The sequence below is a fragment of the Crassostrea angulata genome, chromosome 7 (assembly GCF_025612915.1).
Source record: "Crassostrea angulata isolate pt1a10 chromosome 7, ASM2561291v2, whole genome shotgun sequence".
Classification (NCBI taxonomy): Eukaryota; Metazoa; Mollusca; class Bivalvia; order Ostreida; family Ostreidae; genus Magallana; species Magallana angulata.
The window spans coordinates 3683807-3704814 of NC_069117.1; the positions used below are offsets into that span (position 1 = coordinate 3683807).

General features: G+C 34.6%; 2 protein-coding genes across 2 annotated transcripts; both read left to right on the plus strand.

Moving 5' to 3' along the window:
- The first annotated feature begins 496 nt into the window (after window positions 1-496).
- On the plus strand, window positions 497-12843 carry LOC128192272 (nose resistant to fluoxetine protein 6-like). Its single transcript, XM_052864841.1, has 17 exons — window positions 497-608; window positions 2569-2777; window positions 3253-3394; window positions 3533-3711; window positions 3910-3988; window positions 4078-4186; window positions 4451-4653; window positions 5277-5447; window positions 5792-5888; window positions 6002-6094; window positions 6570-6735; window positions 8425-8504; window positions 8601-8708; window positions 8829-8949; window positions 9380-9566; window positions 9868-10010; window positions 11481-12843. The coding sequence occupies exons 2-17, from the start codon at window positions 2601-2603 to the stop codon at window positions 11598-11600; spliced, it is 2175 nt and encodes a 724-aa protein (XP_052720801.1). The 5' UTR covers window positions 497-608; window positions 2569-2600; the 3' UTR covers window positions 11601-12843.
- Window positions 12844-15485: 2642 nt separating this feature from the next.
- Window positions 15486-18550, plus strand: LOC128192274 (polyprenol reductase-like). Its single transcript, XM_052864844.1, has 5 exons — window positions 15486-15718; window positions 16128-16273; window positions 16975-17175; window positions 17567-17686; window positions 17892-18550. The coding sequence occupies exons 1-5, from the start codon at window positions 15543-15545 to the stop codon at window positions 18194-18196; spliced, it is 948 nt and encodes a 315-aa protein (XP_052720804.1). The 5' UTR covers window positions 15486-15542; the 3' UTR covers window positions 18197-18550.
- Window positions 18551-21008: the final 2458 nt, after the last annotated feature.

The window sequence follows — 21008 nt, forward strand, 5'->3', positions numbered from 1 at the left end:
CAGGAAAATTGTCATAATATTAGCAGAGTCTGAACTTTCCAGTGGTGAACATTAAACGCATACCATTTAAATTATTTCGATAGCATTGAAATAAAAATCTCTAACTACCATAATTTGTTACCGTGCAGTAACAGCTTCTTGATTTTCTTTTTTTTTAAATCACATGTGAAGCATTGAAAAGTACTAATTAATGTTTTTATGCATGTACCTTCAGATGCGAACAGTTATACATGGTTATATACAGCTAAATAATGAAAAATATCACGACCGGTCTTCAAATGTGAAGCAAGTTGACTCGGATAAAGTTAATTTATTCAGTTCATTAGTCTTTGGGAAAGCAACAAATTCTTGATGTTAATAAAATCGCATGCCGACCATCACTACAATAAGTTAAATATAAATCTTTAAATTAGAAAAACATTTTGAGATTAAAGTAAGACCTCAAAAGTAAACAATGATAATATTACTCAAATGTTCTTCCATATATTTAGAAAATGAAGATCGGGTTCGGGGAATAATAAAGATCGGGATCGGGCAAAAATATCAACAATATTTCCTCCTGGGCTGGTATATGTTGTTGCTTACAGTGCAGGGATTTCTATAATGCTGTAAGTATGATGAATTATGTCATTACAGGTTTTCAGGTATCTTTTGCATCGCATGCCAAATTGGTAATATGTTTTACGGTGCGACCGTTGGGGCGAGCACAGCATGTGATCAAACAATGAATTATAATAAATTAATAAAATAAAATTAACAACGTGGAATTTGAATGCCAAAAAATAAAACATACCTATTTTTCAGTAAATTTTCATTATTCATAGTTTATAAGATTTGTTATAATTATTTATTTATATGTAGAACAATAGTTTAATCTCAGATACAATGTTGTTGAGTAATTAAGATTTTAATAAATAAATATTCATTGCACTGCAGTAGACATTTTTTCTTAAACTTAAATATAATACTTGACTCATCATAGAGCTCCCCCATGCTAAATTTTTTTTCATTTTTGTCAATTTATACATAGAAAATCGACTTACCATGGATTTGCCCCTCCACTTAAAAAAAAATAATTAATGTTTAATTTTATTTTTAATTTACGCTTAAAAATATTTGCTTATCATGTTAAAAGAACATGGTGTTGCCCCCCCCCCCCCCCCCCCCCCCCCCCCCCCCCCCCCGCATGTAATAAATGGAAGTGAAAATAAAGAAACCATTGAACTGCTAAAGGGCTGAAGGATTAGAATTTTCATGATTTATTTTTCTTTTTGCTTGCAAAGATTTTTTGGATGAGGCTGCCATCCACCCACCCACCCCCTTTAAAAAAAAGGCGCTGCTACGTATAACGTTACGTTTCAGGAAATTACCGTAATTATAGTGAATAAAATATTTGTGAGCATTCATCCAAATTAGTGCAATTTACAACTGTTTCCTGTATCTGAAGAAATGTTCTTATTCGTCAGCTGTTCTTTATCTTAGCCTTTGCAAGATTTTGAGAGGATTTTGGTCATTTCAGCAGATTTACAATAACTTCAATTAGAGTAATTTCCCCTTATCAGTGCTTATTGTGACGTCAAAGCTGACGTTGGTTAAGTGTCGTCTTACTCTTTAAAACTCCCCTGAGAAATAAAAGTATGCGAAGTATACTGTTTTATTTACTTAAAAAGCATGATGTTCTTAAAATTACACATCTTATAAGCTTTTCAAAGGTTTTACTTTGATTCTTGGGAGAACGTGATGTTGGAACGTGAGGTTGGAAACCATTGGTACTATGAATTGTGGGTCAAAATTTATACTGACTCCGAAAAAATATATCGGATCAATGTGTAAACGTTTGTGACGTCACACGATTATTTTTGATTGAAAGTGTACTGAGGTGAACTTTAGAGGTAACATTGACTTTATGTCGCTTACATCGTTATTGTTTTTACTGTCTAAATTTGTCTTGCTGATTCTCGTGAGAGTGTGAAGTGATAAAAATTGCCATGATTACAGGGAACTACTGGGACGATTAAAACGATGCATTACTGGTCCGATTTACTGACGCCAAAAAAATCCGTTGAATAAATGTGCAACTAGTCCGAATTTTCTATTCACACACGCCTTGCCGGTAGAGCTCGCTTCGCGCCGGCGCTGCGCGCCGGCGAGCTGCGCTCGCTATAAAGGGCCTGTTGTTGAGAAGTGGAAAGTGTTCATATACTAGCTAGGGTACAGTGGGGTACTTGTAGTGGATGAAGTCTAACGTTACTGAGGTGCCACCAGTTCTTGCCGTGTACTATAGTATCATTTCTCGCCAGTGCACTATTACATCATTTTATCAACACATAAAATTATTATATACGAAAAATGACTATAGTGAATATATCTTAAAACACTGATTAAGTGCATGAAATATCCTTCAAATATTGGGTACAGATATCCCACCACATTTATTTGGTATAGATATCCTACAAGCATTAGATGCAGATATCTTACAAACATTGAGTGATATCTAATGAACATTGGGTCGGAGACATATTACATAATGATTTCCTTCAGACTGAAATGTCACACTTTCTTTTACAGGTACATGTACTTTGAGTGGTGAGCATACAAAGATGGCTTTGACACAGACTGTATTAGGTTTGGTAGTTTTGGCGGTCTGTCACTGTTCCAAACACAGCCAGGATATCCCTGGATATCACGACCTCCTGAAGCAGGGCTTCTCCAAGCTTGTAACTAAAGAGTCTGACCAGTATGTCCTTGACAGATATGATGTTAAGACTCTGATACAGGTCTGTGTTTGATTATTTTAGTCGTTAGCAACTTCAGTTACCTGATGCAATTTTTCACAAAATGTCTTACAATACATTTTTAACTGTTAACCACAGTTCCAAACTATGTACATCTATTCTTGCTCTTATACATGTATCTGTGGTTTGGACACACAGAACAAGGATAGCTGCAAAAACTCCACGCAAGACGTGATAACTCATACTCTCACCATTCCTTTTTTGTTATTATTCCTTAACTGATTTGGCCCCAATGATGTAGCTGCAGGTCTGTAGCTTCAAGCCTGAAAAATTTTAAATGGATGACCTGGATACGATTTCTTTAGACCGGGAGCTGCAGACCAGCAGATATCTATGATATAGACCTATTAAATTGATCTACATCGTAGAGGCTGAAGGTCAATTATTAGACGCTTGAATTTTTTTTCATTAGAAGAAGCAGATATGCACACAAACACTCACAAGTTTCATTTTGTAGAGAACGGTCTCAGCAGAGGCTTTACTCAGTAGGAAAGAAACTGGACTTGATCTCTCGGCTGCTAACATATCAGAGTCATGTAGTGTCGGAGTGAAGCTCTTAGAAGACGGGCTACAACAAAGAAGTTTATGGGCCATTAAAAGTAAGTAACAGGTTCACTCCAATGATGTCCAAACACATATTGGGTATTCAGCAAAGAAAGACACACAATATTTGTACAATAAAAAATAACCCAATCTATGGTTTCCCGTTTGTTTCATCTATTGTTGTAATTTTCCAGTGTTGGATTCCTTCTTCAAGATTCCAAGTGGTGTTCTTGATGGTGATATCATTTGGCCTGGACAATACGACGAATGTATTAAGATTAACCAGGCATTCAATGACAGGCTAACATACAACATGACATTCCTGATTCATGGAAAATACTTCTTGGCTGCTCTGCTTATTCCTGTGAATCTTGTGAGCAATAATTCATTTAGAACAAATTAAAACCTGGTTGGAGATTGTAGTCTTGCATTTTCTTTTATTTCTGTTGACAAGCGGGTAACAGTTTTAGATAATTTTGAGTGGTTTGATATACATGAAGACATGAGAATAATGCTTTCAAATACTGATAACTCTGGAAAAGTGATTTAAACTTTTACCGGTATATTTTAGATAAAAACTAATTTATCGATGCGAGTAGGACTGTGCCTGCCTGATGTGTGTGATGAGACAGATGTCAGAGAACTATTAGGTCAGTGCTCAAATTGTATCTCAAAGTTCACACATTTTTAAAATAACTTACATTAGGTTGATTTGATATTAAATGATTTTGTCTTACAGAATACTATTTGGGTATACTCTTTACAAATTCAAGTTCAAAATATGAAGTAAATTCTGTTTCTCACCCTGAGACCAAATTTGAGAGGACCCCTGAGTTCATCATAGCGAGGTTAGTAAAACAAAGTTTGAGATTACCCCTAATTTCATCATAGCTACATAAGGACCCCTGAGTTTATCATTGCTAGGTAGGTAAAACAAGCACCCAAAAACTCGTTATTGCCAGGTAGATTAGTCTAATTAAAGAGCATCCAAGAGTTTAAAATTTCCTAGAAAATAAGGGATCAGTTTTATAAGACATGGTCACTTTTAATAAAAAATTGTAACATTTTATTTTTTGAATTTTAATGTTCAATTTGTTGGATTTCTTTTTCAGTGTTATTTGCTCCGTCGTTGGATTTCTGTTGTTAGTGGGTACACTGTATGACATGTTTATTTATCAAAGACCAGAGAATTCAGATATTGTGAGTGGTAGATTCAACAAACCGGAAATAGAGCCACCCATCCTGAACTCTGACACAGCCCATCTCCTCTCTACCAGTTCTCAAGGAACACTCATACACAGAGTGTTACACAACCGTATGTACATGTATTAACAAAATTTCTTTATTACCAGACTGCTGATTTATCCAGTATAAAACCAATACAATTCATGTATGTCAGTTGAAAGTTTTGTCTTACTGATACATGGTGTATTTGTGTAAAGTGATTTTTTTATAGTCATTTGTGAAAAAATATGCATGCTGCAGTTTCACATACATTTTTACTTTTTTCATTTTATTTATGCATGTAAAGATAGTCAGTGCAACACAAACTTCTTGTCTTATTAAGGGACATAACTTTTATGATGTTTTTATTGCCTCTCAAAATGTCATTTTCAACCAAGAAAAAGTGCAATGTTGTTTGCATTGAACATAAAAAGTAGAAATAAGGGTACCCTGCAGAGATTGAGCTGGGTAGGACACTGATTCCAGTAGTGTTTATATCACCTCAATGACTTGTGGTGACTCAGAGGAGATCATTTACTCTGTTTATTTGTTTGTTAAATTCATATACCTGGGGTCTCATCTCAAAATTTAAACTTGTTGAATCCCTTTTAAACACATTGATGTGTATGAATTATATTATTGATGAAATTAGTTGTAATCTTTTGACTGATTCTGAGTGATCTTGATAAGCCTATGTGTTATAATCAATTTCAGGTAAGCTTGGAAAGTTTTTGCTGACATTTTCCATCAGTACTAATGGCAGTAAAGTACTCAGCACTGAAGCCCCGCCCCCCACAGCGGTACAGGCTGTTAATGGAGTACGCGTCCTCAGTATGAGCTGGGTCATACTCGGACACACCTACATTTTCCTGATCTCCAACTTCAGTAAATGTCATCTTTATATAGATTTTTATGTCTTTTTCAAAGGTTTTACTGTTAGCAGCATCAGTAAATTCCATTCATATATAGAGATTTTTAAGTCCATTTCTTTACTGTAAACCAAGTTTACACTTGTCGTTTATGTGACCAGTGACTGGTTCAGAACTAATTCACAATTACCATAATTGTCTGCCAGGTTTACAGTACTCTGTGTGTATTTGGTTAACATTACTCTGGGTCAACAAGTTGATTTTGATTAAAGGAAACATAAGTTTAAGTACCGGTATTATTGAATCTACCAGGTATATGTAGCTTAAAGATTTCACTTTGTCTGTGTGTTTGTATCTCAGAGAACCTTATCCCTGTGGCCCCTGAGTTGATACACAGATGGACTTTTCAGATCGTCCTCAATGCCATTTTCTCCGTGGACTCTTTCTTCCTGTTGAGGTAGACTTTTTTTTAATTAAAAAAAAAAACAATATAAGATACTGTCTTTATCATTCTTTTTTTAAAATTAAGGCTTTATCAAAAGATGAGGCATTGTTAATCGTGTATTTCAGTGGTTTGTTGGTGAGTTATCTGACACTGCACGAGTTAGAAAAAAGAAATGGGAAAATCAATTGGCTGCTATTTTATTTCCATCGATTCTGGAGGTAAGCGTTTATTCATTAACCTCACTAAATTTATTTCTCTTTAGTCAGAAAAAGACCATGATAAATAAATAGTGTGTTTCCAGTTCCCCTGTCTACTATAATTGTGTAAGCCATCCTTATGTTTCCAGTTCCCCTGTCTACTATAATTGTGTAAGCCATCCTTAGAGATTTTATGGATATCTTTTTCTGGAAGTAGTGATTTTGTGTTAATTTCCCTTCTTGGTCTATAAATGCAACAAAGAAATTATCAAACAATAAATCTGTGTTCAGTGTTCTGGCACTTGAGTTGTTTCATAAGTGTTTTATGAATAATGTTTAAAAACAACAATATAGAAAGTACATGCATGAGTGTGTTAGGCTAGCTGAATATAGGTACATGAGCATGCGCTGTATAGGGTCTGGTATTCTAGTATCTGTGATTGTCTAGATGCCATTGTCATCTATTATTGCTTTACATGTTGTGTGTATCCACCAGGTTGACCCCTCCCTTGATGCTAGTTCTCCTAGTGTACACAGCCTACTTCCAGTACTGGGGGTCAGGGCCTTTGTGGCCCCCAAGATCGCCGGACTATGACCAGTGCTCGCAGTATTGGTGGAGGAACCTGCTGTACATCCAGAACTTCTTCCCTCTGAGTGAGGAGGTAAGACTGAGTTCCCATTCCTTCTCTCTGAATGAGGAGATAAGATGTAGTTCTCATCCCTTCTCTCTGAGTGAGGAGGTAAGACTGAATTCCCTGTCCCTTCCCTCTGAGTGAGGAGGTAAGACTGAGGGTGCAAAACACAGTTTTATATTTAACGTTATAAGGACGTTTGATGAGGGGAAAGCAAAACCGACCCCTATAAATAAACTGTAAAAACATGTTACATATATATCTATATATCAAAAGATAGATAAAATTGTGAATTTTTTAAATATTTAAGAATAATGCTCATGTAACTTAATGCTAGAATTTATTTGGCACTCAAAACATGCGGAAAATAGACAAAAGGATGCCTCTAAATGCAGTACACCCATGCATTTTAGGCTCCCCCTAAAAGCAGAATGCAACCAAATCAGCAATTTTAATTTCTGTACATTTTCAAGAACAAGTCCTTAGGCATTGTTTGATAGTATTTTCAGGGTACATTCGCCAGCTTTTTAAAGAGCTATGTCACCGGCTAAAAAATTCATGAAATTATGCATGTGTTAAATCTGGATGTTTTTGGAGTTACCTCCCTTTATCTTAGAGTCTCACAAATTAATTTTTAAAATTTTTCTACATACTTTTTTCATGTATTCGACAGATAATCCACTATATTATGCAGTTGAGAATTAAAAACATTAATTTTTCATGTATACCGCATAAAAATAGCAGGAAAATCCCTACCCATCATGCTTTTCCCCAGAGAAAAACCCCCTGGATTTTATACGAAACTGTGTTTAGCTACCTGAGCTCTAATCCCTTCCTTCTGACTGAGGAGACAAGACTTAGTTCCCATCCTTTCCTCTGAGTGAGGAAGTAAGACTGAGCTATCATCCCTTCCCCCCAAATGAGGAGGCAAGATGGAGTTCCCATCTCTTCCCTCTGAGTGAGGAGATAAGAATGAGCTCCCATCCCTTTTATCTGAATGAGGAGGTAAGACGGAAATCCATGTCCTTGTGATAGAGTTCATTAAGAAACAAAACTTCATCCCCTGAGTAATAGTCCCCTTTCTTGTGACAGAATTCACTTGCAGTGATGGAATAATGATTGACTATGACTTATCACCAGTTGGAATTCTTGTAAGTTTTTGTATTTTTCATTGACAAGGTTGCTGCTGATATAGAGCATATCATGAGAATTTCACTCACATGTCAAATGGATTAGAATCAAATAGCAGATGCATTTTTAGGGAAAAAAAAAAGATCTATGAAGCTAGAATTAAAGAAACTGCCCTTCACAGTCAACAAAGCATGAATCATCTAAATCATGTCCTTTGTAAAATGTGCATAAGAAAGATAATTAATTATAATCTTGTACCTAATTACTTCTGATGGTTTAAAAAAATGTTGCATCACTCAAGGGTTGAAGTAAAAGTAAGGTCACAATTGCAATAAAATCATGAATCATCAGGTAAAAGCAACAAATTTAAAAATGTGGCTTAATATTTTAGTCCTATAGTATGATATTTCAGTAACACAGCACATGTGTTCTGTGTCACTACTTTTGGATCAATCTCGATACACGTGTAATCTTGATTGATGTGAATTTCATGCAATATTGTTTACTTACTTTTCCCTGAACCTGTTCAACCTAATCTAATTTTCAATGGAGGAATTATTTTATATGTTTATCAAAATTTTGTTTTAGTGTGTGGCTTGGGGATGGTATCTAGCAAATGACATGCAGTTTTATGTTATTTCCCCGCTGCTGATATATCCTCTGTACAGGTAAAGCTGTGTTATCGTGAGAGGCTGTGATTGATTCATCGTACAGTGTGTACACCTGTGGACAATGTTTCATTACCTGTACCATTGTCTCTTCAGAAAGCCACTGATAGGATACATCCTCTGTTTTGCCCTGATCTTGATGCAGGCCATATATAGGGGCATCATTTCTGTGAGCTTAAAGATGACGATGAATTCATCAACCAAGTAAGACAATTCTTGTTTAATAGACCCACAAGTTACAATTTGCATACACATATATAAAAAACTTTTTTAAAAAGAGTCCTGTATGAACCAGTCATTTGAATCTTGAAATGTCCTTTGTAGCCAGGAGAAGTTCTTTGATGAGCTGTACCAGCGACCGTATGCCAGGATTGCTCCGTATGTGGTGGGCGTTCTAACTGGCTTCTTCATGTGGAAATCCCGCAGACAAGTCAGATTGCCAAGAGTAAGCTCCCCTTCCTCCACCCACAACAAATCAAACCAAGAGTAAGCTCCCCTCCCTCCACCCACAAACAATCAAACCAAGAGTAAGCTCCCCTCCCTCCACCCACAACAAATCTAACCAAGAGTAAGTTCCCCTCCCTCCACACACAAATAATCTAAACAAGAGTAAGCTTCCCTCCTTCCACCCACAAAAATCAAACCAAGAGTAAGCTCCCCTCCCTCCATCCACAATCAAACCAAGAGTAAGCTCCCCTCCCTCCACCCACAAAAAATCAAATTTCTTACTCATACATGTACAAAGTTACTTATTCCTCTGTGATTTAGAATTTCAGAATATCCTTTGTTTCTCAAGTTGATGAATTTTGTTTGTTCATATAGATTTTATAAATATAGTTCTTTGAATTGATTTTGACCATTGAATGTATTTGCAGTTTGTTGCATTGCTGGGATGGGTTATTGCTCTTGGTTGTGTTTTGGCTGTGATATTTGGGACCACTCATGAAAACAGAGGACACAAGAACTCCCTGTCCGTTGATGCCCTCTACAACTCCCTGTCTGTCCTCACATGGAGCCTGGGGGTAGCCTGGATTATATTTGCCTGTAATACAGGATATGGAGGTACATGGATATCTACAAGCTTAAATAATAATGTTAGAAATGGAATTACCTTTCATGTTTTTACTCTAGTGTTAGCGGTAAGTCTTATCAACAATTTTCATATGGCAGAATATTTGTGTATGCAGACAGGTTCAGCCTCTGGTAGACACATTTTACCTTTAGTTACAAAAACCTAGATAGTTTTAAAATCTGCAGTGATAAGTCAAACAGCTCAAAAGTATTGAACTGTCACAATTTAATACAGACTAAAAGTTTTGCTGGAAATAAAAATTAAGGTTTGCTCCATGTTACATTTACCCAGGGTTCATCAACACCTTCCTGTCTGCGGGGATATGGTCGCCTCTCAGCCGTCTTACCTACTGTGCCTACTTGGTACATCCAGTCATCATGTTTATGTACAGTCTATGTCAGAGATATACTCTCTATGCCACAGACATCAACATGGTAGGTATAGTGTTGTCAATAAGTGTTGTCCTGTAAGAACCTCGTAAGTTGTAAGAACTTGTGTTCGAACCATTTGTATATGTTTATGCAATAAAATATGTTCAAACCATACTGTAGTCATTATGTTTACATACAGTCTGTGTCAGAGATACACTTTCTACACCTCAGACATCAACATGGTAGGTATAGTGTAGTAATGTTTATGTACAGTCTGTGTCAGAAATACACTCTCTACACCACAGACATCAACATGGTAGGTATAGTGTTGTCATCATGTCTATGTACAGTCTTTGTCAGAAATACACTTTCTACACCACAGACATCAACATGGTAGATATAGTGTAGTCATCATGTTTATGTACAGTCTGTGTCAGAGATACACTCTCCACACCACAGACATCAACATGGTAGGTATAGTGTAGTCACCATGTTTATGTACAGTCTGTGTCAGAGATACACTCTCTAATACCACAGACATCAACATGGTAGGTATAGTGTAGTCACCATGTTTATGTATAGTCTCTGTCAGATATATACTCTCTACACCACAGACATCAACATGGTAGGTATAGTGTAGTCACCATGTTTATGTATAGTCTGTGTCAGAAATACACTCTCCACACCACAGACATCAACATGGTAGGTATAGTGTAGTCATCATGTTTATGTACAGTCTATATCAGAGATACACTCTCCACACCACAGACATCAACATGGTAGGTATAGTGTAGTCATCATGTTTATGTACAGTCTGTGTCAGAGATACACTCTCTACAATACAGATATCAACATGGTAGGTATAGTGTAGTAATGTTTATGTATAGTCTGTGTCATAGATACACTCTCTACAATACAGATATCAACATGGTAGGTATAGTGTAGTCATCATGTTTATGTACAGTCTGTGTCAGAGATACGCTCTCTCATTGAGTCATTATTGATGAATAAACTGAGTTTATACATATTTGAATTTGTCAATAATATGAATACTGGGAGGATCAGATTTCTAACACCCCGACAAAATTAACTCAGGTTTGTAAAAACAATTTGATAAAACAACTTGATAATGAGATCTCTAGTTTTAGAATGACCTAGTCTATTTGTGTGATCAATCATACAATGTATTCCACTACATGGCAACTTATCATTACATACATGAGTATTTAGAATGTTACAAAACAAGATTACCATGTGATGTTAAATATATCAAAAGTGATTTACACTGAGCCACTGACATGCTACACATTCTTCATTATCTTTTAAATTGGAACTACATTTTTGAGCAAAGAACAATTTCAGTGGTTGTTCGGTCAACAACTGGTAAAACATGCAGCGTAGCTATAGCCCGAACATTGCTTACGCAATGAGCATGGCCAAAAAACAATAACGACATATGGCAGTGTCATCAACACTTAGACTAACTTCATGGTTCTTAATGAAGTTTTGACTTACCTCTTCATTTTCTTCCAGATCTTCCTCTTTTTGGGATTTTGGATGTGTACTTATGGTGTTGCTTTCTTTGTTTCCATGGCGTTTGAAGCACCAATGATTGGCCTTGAAAGACTACTACTAAAGAAGCAGAGTTCTTAAGATTTTTTTCTACATTATGATCTGTTGCACCCTATCCTTAAGTCTGAATTAAATTAAACTTTTACTAGCTCCTTTCTAGTCCATTGACACCAAGTAATTGATTGAATTTGCTGTTAGACATATATATATAATATGTTACTAATACTTATGTTGATATTTGAAAAGAGTGTTGGGGTTTTAAATAAATCTACAAATGAAGAAAAAATACCGTAGCTGCAATGTAAAAAGTTTCCTTGAATAGAAACTTGGTTGGTCATAATTATTGTTTTAGGTGTTTTAATATAGATATTGATTCTAAATCTTTTTTGGTGATGAGATCTTTTTTTTTTTAATCTTTTATATTTGCATTTGTTTTGATACATTCACGGGTACCAGTTTAAGTGTGCACATACATTTATATTGTTACAGTACTTATCAAACCCAACGTAACGCCAGAGTAAACCCCAACTAAACTCCGGGTTTACTTTTGGGGCTTACTTGGGGTTTACCCCGGGTTAACTTTTGAAAAATTTGTGTCCAGTTGGGGTTTTCTTTGGGTCCACTCAGGGTTTCTTGCAGATTGCTTTTATGGTCCTCTTTAAACATTGAAAAGGGAAGAAGACCTGTCTTTTATCTTATTATCTTACTGCCTGTAATTCCCACCCCTTGTATATTCCAAATACATATGTGGTGTCTGCCTCAGGGATCTACTTTTGATCAGGGTTTACTATCTGGGTTTACTTGGAGTTTAAATTACTCTTGGTCCACTCAAGTAAACTCAGAGTAAGCCCCGAAAGTAAACCCAGGGTTTAATCTGGGTTTACTTTCTGTTAGGTTGGGTCTGATCAGTACTGTGTATTTTTCTTGTAAAAAAAATAACCTTACTCTTTAATATCTCAGAACTTATTGTTTGTTTATTAATTAATCAATAATTTATTAATGCATACACATGTAACTTGATGCAGGTGACATGTACTTTAGGATTTGTTTTAATTAATATTTGTGTTTCATTAAGGTATATAATCAATTATATTCAGGTACAAAAATCAATATATCATATTGTTGTTGTTTTTAAACATTTTTTCAGACAATTTTTTTGGATGTTTTGCCAACTAGATTTAGATAATATATATATTTACAGTATATACATGTTAAATTGTTAATGAATTTATTTATTTTGTGTATATATAATGTACTACATGATTCTTAACTTCTTTTTCTTTATGTCCTCCATGTTTATATTTTTAAGATCATGATAAGCCTTTCAAGTTTCATGAAAACAGAATAAATTTATCCTTTTCTACTACTTACATGTGTATTCATTTATCTAGGCAAGGTATTTATGTTTTTTTTAATTAAAATTTTATTAAAGATTTAAGAACCATTGCGTGGGGAAATCAAAGTAGTGAAAGTACTCATGGGAGTTGAACTTGCATAAATTTAAAATCAGTAGTATGTTTGTATTTGTACAATGTACAATAATAACTAGAAAAAATTGAGACGGTCACCATCTCAAAGGGCCCTGCTTAAATAATGGACAATAGAATGAAAAGGATTTCTTGAAAAGAACTTTGCTTTGACATTGACCCATAAGTTAGAAATTTTCCAGATGGCTAAGAGCGTTTCTTTACAAATAAAGATACCTGTTCGAGACGATTCAATAAAACACTTAGATATAGCCGACTCTAGGGACAGTAAAGGAACATTTTCCACAAATGATTCACTTATATTGCCTGAGAAAGCATCATAGCAATGTGTTTTTAAAACAAAAATAATTTGGAAGATCACATGGATGTAAATAAACATGTGTAGCGTACTGACAAACGTGCTGATACAGCTCATCTCCATTTTCCAAAATGAAATCTACATCTCCTGAACTCCTGAAGTTCTTTTAAATTGAGATACTTGTACAAATTAAGATACTGAAGAGTGCATTTGAAACACACTGCCTTCCTCGACTCCATTCTGGAAATATATTAGAACCTTGGTGAAAATTACCAACCACACTTTTTTCAACTTCACTGCTACCACAAGCACCTTTTTGTTGTTTCTTCCTTTCATTAGAACAAGAAGGTGATATATATCTCTTTGGCATATTGGTTTCAATTTTAAAAACAAAATTCCCTCATAATAAGTTGATACACTGAACATACACATGCGCGGATCTAGAGGGGGGGTCGGGGGGGTCCCGACCCCCCCTGGAAAATGAAAATTTATTAAATTTACATAGTAAAATTATCGCGAAAATATGCCTCGGACCCCCCCTGGCAAACACAATTATCCTTCGGACCCCCCCTGGAAAAATTTTCTGGATCCGCGCATGATACACATATCAATACGCCCTTCTCTTTTATTGATGTATGACGGAAAAATACGGTAACTGTTCTAGTCCTATGTCCCTGGTTTGCATTAATTTCCTTTCTTTTGAAAGACCTTCTCCAGAATGTTCATCTCGTTGTTTGTTCCATTTACCATTGGATGCTCAACTCTACGATTTAATCTCAATGATCAACTCTACGATTTAATTTCAATTTTTTAGTTCAACCATACTTGCATTTGTTGTAAAGAGCAAAACTGAGTAAGATTTTTAGTATATAAGGGGTTTCAAATCAACTTCTTTTATTTCACGGAATAAAAACCTACCCACTCATAAAACTTTGCCTCTTACACCCTGCAGCACAGATCACTAACATGTGCAGTCATTGTAAATACTATTGCACAAATTAATAAATACCACTAAAACATCAACGTCATATCATTTACACACACCCTCAATCACTGTAAAAAGATATTTTATTACTTTCGAGATTCAGTGCACTCAAGACATCAATTATTATAACTTTCGCAGACTAACAAAACACACTAAATATGAAACGCACAAATCACGACAAAAGTCTTTTTTCAGGTTCATTTTAAAATATTCAAATAATAGATTCTTATATCATAGACATAAACGTAATCAAATGATTTTACATTGGCCTTATTCTACCTAAAACACTAAACGAAAAGTCTAAAATTCGTATAATAAAAAAGTGCGTAATTCAAATATAGAAACTAATTGCCATGCAAGATAAGTTGATTTTAAAATAAATGATAATCGATAAAATCAACTCCCGTCAGTACTTCAGTACTTTGATTTTTAAGGACGTTGGATCCTGCAATCAAAAGTCTTAAAGTTTTTTCTAAAATATTTTTTAAAAATCTACAAACATAGCTTAATCAAAATTCAAAACAAGATTTAGGGGTCTATATGCTTCATTTGGCGCTACAGTGTATTTAAAATGACCTTTCTGCACTGAAAGTGCAGATTGCACATAAATTGCTTTTCCCTCTATATTTTATTATCGGAATGAACCATGGCATCAAATACAAATTTATACTATTTAAGATAAATAAAATTAAAATTATCATCAAGAAAAATGTTACAATTTCTTCACCTAATTGATATTTTGACCTTTTTGCACTGATAAAACGCTATTTTTATCCAGTTCCAATTTAACATGTAATAAAATTATTTAAAAGTCTCAAACTAATGGAATTCATTTTTCTTTGACTTTTATTAATTATAAGTTAAAGTTGCCAATATATGTCGATATAGATATTGAAAAATTGTAAAATTATGTTTTTCGTCACAAAATGAAGATATCCTAATGCAAAAACTATCTGGAATTTTTGTTTGAACTGAAAATAAGAAAGCTAAACTGACGGTACTCTAAAACAGAGTTATGAAAAATGTTCATTTTCTTCTTAAAAACCTTCCGCCACAAAATATAGTACCATACTCAACTCTGTAAATGTGTAATTTTTCCTTTACTATTTCATTTAAGATAGTTTAATTGGCAGATAGCCTATGAACGAGAGTGTGATTTTAGAGTGCCGAAATAGCGAGGTGCCGAATACTGTATTTTACTACAGAATGTCGAACCCGTTCGATTAGGTTATGGTAAATAAAAAAGCGATGCCATGGTGTATCTAAATTATATATGGTTAATTCTTTCTCTCGGAATTATTTTAGGATTTATTGTTATAAATAGCGAACGATTAAAGTTGAATTTAGTATTAAATTTATATGTCTTTGGAAAACTAAGAAATTTGCAGGAATTTAGTTTGACCTCGCACTTTCTTCAAGTCCCGAAAAGGTAAAAGTTTCACGTTTTAATGTTAGATGGAAAAATTACATTTTCACATTTCTGCGAAATAATTTATGTTGTCAATGCATTTGTTTTATCTATTCTTACAAAATATCAAGCAAATTGCTGACAAGCTCAGAAGACAAAGAAATTTGATGTATAGGCTAGAACTGGCTTCTGATATTTATTTCGTTGGATAATATTTTCTGCAGATTTACATACAGCAGAGACATAACATAGGTTATTTATGTCTCTGCATACAGCTGGAAAAAAAATGAATTAGGATATTCTGAATGTGGATAAAGATTATTTTTAAAATCTCATTTGTGTCTTCTTCATTACTGAAAAGCCTGTTTTCTGCCCTTATAATGAACTGTTGGCCAATTGTTAAAATTATATGATACTTTGTTGTTTGTAGATGGTTCTGGCATTTCTACTGCAGTGGCCTTCTTATACACTCTGCCCTGCTGACTGTGATGGTGTATTCGGTATTCGTTGCGGACAAATTCCCTGAAGAAGTTTCTCTTTTTCTGGGATACATTAGAATCCCAGCATCAGAGTCAGGTATACTCCGAAACAATGTTCTTAAACACATGGGTCCGAGTTAAAGTTTTAGATGACTGCATATATATACTCAAAAATAATGTTCTCAAATGTAAGTGTTTACAATTCCCACTGACTTCATGAAAACATGATCACTCTGCATGGATACTATTAAAGGTAGCTCAGCAGAGGCATGCTAAGCAGAGCTGGTGCTGGCAAGTGCTCACCAAAATTTTCTGTACCTGTAACACAAAATTTCAGGAGTGTGCAAGAACTAAAACTCTGTACAGCAGAGCAAGCGATCGCAAGTGCTGTCAAAATTTATGTTTTAGGTATAGGGAATGGTAAGCGCTCGCAATCGCTTGCTCTGCTGAGCAGGCCTCTGCTGTGCTAAACTTGCTTCAGGTAGTCCTGGCTATTGGCTCAAAGAGTCTTTGATATCCAACTTTGTCGAGTCTATGTTCTATTACTATATATACTAGTATATGCAAACACATCGCTTGTTTGTTTATTTTCCAACAGAAGAATTTTTTTTAAAGTTAAAATTGTAGTTATTATTTTTTTATTGTTTTCTCAATGAAGAATACACTTGTTTTAAACATTATGGTTCCTTTTGAATATCACTGATTATTCTAGGTACATCTGTATGTATTACTGATTATTCTAGGTACATCTGTATGTATTAAACATGGAGCCTGGGAATGACTTGACAATCATTTCAGAGTTGCTCCCTCCTGCCCAGATCCTGGCGGTTTTGTTGATGGGTGAAGTACAGATGATTCGACGACTGACCGAGTGTATTTTTGTCAACAGCTACTCGGCTAGCACCATGAGTGTCGTTATCTATCTGACCGGGGTCTTTTTCTACTGCTTCCAGGGAATCAGTATTGTCTGCCTCATGCAGGAGAAAACTCTCACACTTAGTAAGTACATATGTATCTGGATTACATCTTCCACATATAAATCCATCAAAAGGTGAATACAGGAAAAACTGAAGTATTTAGGTAACAGGTATCTCTTCACACTCTGTGTCTGGGTCATAGAACTCTCTTGAATGGGCATTGTATTTCTTAAAATGTATCTACTACTTACCCATAAATTGTTTCTGTGTTAATTGTATTTTATATAAAATTACCTTGAAAAAAACACCTCAACTAACATTTAATGTAACAGCTATTGAATAATTGAATGATTAACTTTTGTACCAGTACTTGAATTTTCACTCGAATGTTATATTGAATAATATGATAATTATTTCTTAAATTCTCACTTGAATGTAATACCTGTATTGCATTAATTACTGTCTTATTACAGGTGCTATCTGGAGTGATCTCCAGTGGTACAACTACCTGCTCATCACCATGTTCCTCTACTTTAGCTACAAGCAGCATATTCTCAACAACATTTTGTCCAGTCTCAGGTGTAATGAGCAAGGCATGTACAGTTATATAGTTTTATGTTCTTTGTAAGAGCTGTTGTCACTGCCAAGACTTTCTCACAAGGATAGACTTATTATAAGTTTGTACTACCAGGTATGTTATATATTTTCTGAATTACCTCCCTTCCAAGAGCAGTACCACTACTGAAAAGCACCTGTTATCTCTGATATGTTTGTTAATTCTGAATTCTCTCCCTTTAGGTGCTGTGGTCACCGACAAGCACCTGATACCAGAGGGGGACCTGTTCCAGCACTCGTCCTGTCCCCACTTCTTCATGGAGATCCTCATCTACAGCGTCTACTGTGCCATGTTCTGGTGGAGACACACCATGTGTAACTCCGTCGGGCTCTTTGTGTTGGTGAACCAGCTTTTGGCCGGACATCTTGCTCATAGATGGTATCAGGAGAACTTCCCTAATTATCCAAGGGAGAGAACCCCTGTTATACCTCTTGTTCATTATAGCAGACTGGCAGGGGTTCCACCACCAAAGAAAAAGAAATGCTAGTCCCTACTCAGAAAATTCTTGCATATTTGTTAGAGAATTTTCATTTCTATGAAAATTTATTTTAAGGCAGGAAATACTTTCTAGTCTGAACTATTCAGGAAAATTATGCATACATGTAAGTTGTTCTTCATATTTTTTTCTGTGCAAATTTATATCAAAATCAGGGGGAAATTTTCTAATCATACTTGTGAATCATTTTTCATTGTCTTATTTTTAATTCAAATTAATAATAAGGGAAAAGCATGCTAATCACTTCTTGGTAACAGTAAGTGGGTACATTAGATGTGGATTTTGCATGAATTTAGACACAAAAAAAAGGTTGAAAAATTCCTTATTTGTAAACAATATGCACATCACATAAAAAATTTGTATGTAATGTCTTCAGGCCATAAAAATTGGTAAATATCTTGTGAAATGATGTTAGATTTATTGGAATGCATGTCTGTATATAATTAGCAACATTTGATTCAAAAACTTACTGTATCACAGCTTTCAAATTGTTATGATTCTATTGTTTCTTTGTCTTCTTTCCATGTAGTGAAAATTGAATTAATTACTTTCTTCTAAAAATAGAGATATGATGAAGATACAACAAATGATATAACTATCCCATATTTCCTGTAGGCCGAAAATTTACAAAACCGATAGACAGCAGACAAGTGTTATAAAAATTACTTATAACACTTCTTGATGTGGTTTAAGTAGCTCACTGGAATTGCTACAAAGAATGTGGGCGCTTAAGATGTAGATTCGGCAGGAATCGGGGCGCACAAGGAGAGTGAAAATTTCATCAAATAATTTTGAATATTTTTCGAATTTTAACCGTTATTTGGTTTCTGTTGGATGTGGAATGAGTGGAAAAATATTTGAAATGCAAAAGGTTTTATTATAATATGGGTCTAAATATAGCAACACGATGCAATTCATGCAAAATCCTACTTATTTACAACTGTTTTTAAATGATTTTGTTGTCTCTGGGTCTTCTCTCCACAAATTTGAAACGTGTAAAGGTAACATATTTCAACATTAAAAATGTCGAATTTTAAAAAAAGATGGAGAGATGACCCAGAGATGACTAATTATGTACTTTTCAAATTATTTTTTGAAGGATAAAAAACAAAGTCCATTGATATGACAGTGGTGTTTCAAACAGTACTTTATAGAGCATTTATTGACAAGTCTCCGTGGCTCAGTGGTTTCGTTCTGGATTTAGTGAATACATACATTCAGTGTTTTGGGTTCAAATCCAACTGGTGGTCTTTTTAAAAAAAATTAAACTTTTTTTGTTTTAAATGTATGTTATTATAACATGATGTTGAATTATAATATACCGGTATATTTTAATTTGTTTTTATTGATTTTTAGATCTGCTGTATGAACACTATGAAAAAATTCTTTTCTTATTACTAGTTTTTTAGGATAACACAATATAACTTCATTAAATAATGTTTTCATTAACATTTCCAACTAGTTATCGGTTTACCTCTCATTGCCATTTTTTGAAAGCTTTGTGGGTTTTTTAATAACCGGAATAGCCATGTACTTCGACTCTCAACATAATATATTTTTGTTGAAACCTGTACATAGCCTTTCGAGGTTATAGACATTTAAATCCCAATTGATTCGTGTCGAGGATTCCTGCAAACTTACAATCTTGTGCGCTCACTTTCTTTCAAGAAATCTGTGAGCATAAAGCAAACAATATTTGTTTTAAAGTCTCCGAAGTTTCTAGTTGGCAAAGACATTTATTCCAGTGCGAAAAAGAAACTTAAATCTCATTTGCTTTCTCTCAGACTCCTGCAGCTTTGTCCCTCATGCCAAACTTCCTTTTGCATACATGTGAACATCTGCTAGCCAAGGGTTCTGATCCATACTCTATTCTGTTGAACAGGAGAGCGGATTGTAAACCCTTGGCTAACTGAGAATACATACTTCTTGTTTAAAATCTTTTTTATTTTTCTATCAAACTACGCAAATTCATTATAAAAATGCCATGTTGAGATCAGTAATATTTTTGAAGAATAAACTTCTATTTTTGTGCAGTCTGTGTTTTCTTTGTAAAGGATTTTATGTCACCAACAACCGGTAGATTGTACTTGAAGGTTAAATTCAGATATATTAATCAGTGAGACCCAGATATAAAATCAGAGAGGATCCTCATTTGAATGAAAGAAGCACTCATTATTTGATTGGAATTACTTGATTATATTTGGCTTTTTTTTTAATTCATGCCAGAATTCTATGAATCAGAAAACCCCATTCTATTGAACACAGTCTTCTATTGTTTACTGGTAGTTGTAATGTTTACTGGTAGTTATATTGTTTACTGATAGTAGTATTGTTTACAGGTAGTAGTATTGTTTACAGGTAGTACTAAGTATTGTTTACAGGTAGAGTATTGTTTACAGGTAGTAGTATTGTTTAAAGGTAGTTGTATTGTTTACTGATAGTATCGTTTACTGATAGTAGTATCGTTCACAGGTAGTAGTATTGTTTACAGGTAGTAGTAGTTTACAGGTAGTAATATTGTTTACAGGTAGAGTATTGTTAACAGGTAGTAGTATTGTTTAAAGGTAGTTGTATTGTTTACTGATTGTATTGTTTACTGATAGTAGTATCGTTTACAGGTAATAGTATTGTTTACAGGTAGTAGTAGTTTACAGGTAGAGTATTGTTTACAGGTAGTAGTATTCTTTACAGGTAGTAGTATTCTTTACAGGTAGTAGTATTCTTTACAGGTAGTAGTATTGTTAACTGGAAGTAATACTGTTTACCGGTACCCATGCAGTGTTTTCTGACAACTGTAATACTA

What these genes read in the sequence shown, in the direction of transcription:
- LOC128192272 (XM_052864841.1), top strand. Translation starts at nt 2,601, where the DNA reads ATGGCTTTGACACAGACTGTATTAGGTTTGGTAGTTTTGGCGGTCTGT. An exon ending in AGATGTCAGAGAACTATTAG is followed by an intron (nt 3,989 to 4,077) that starts GTCAGTGCTCAA and finishes TTTGTCTTACAG; the next exon opens with AATACTATTTGGGTATACTC. An exon ending in TTTCCTGATCTCCAACTTCA is followed by an intron (nt 5,448 to 5,791) that starts GTAAATGTCATC and finishes TTTGTATCTCAG; the next exon opens with AGAACCTTATCCCTGTGGCC.
- LOC128192274 (XM_052864844.1), top strand. Translation starts at nt 15,543, where the DNA reads ATGGTGTATCTAAATTATATATGGTTAATTCTTTCTCTCGGAATTATT. An exon ending in GGAGAAAACTCTCACACTTA is followed by an intron (nt 17,176 to 17,566) that starts GTAAGTACATAT and finishes GTCTTATTACAG; the next exon opens with GTGCTATCTGGAGTGATCTC. An exon ending in TCTCAGGTGTAATGAGCAAG is followed by an intron (nt 17,687 to 17,891) that starts GCATGTACAGTT and finishes CTCTCCCTTTAG; the next exon opens with GTGCTGTGGTCACCGACAAG.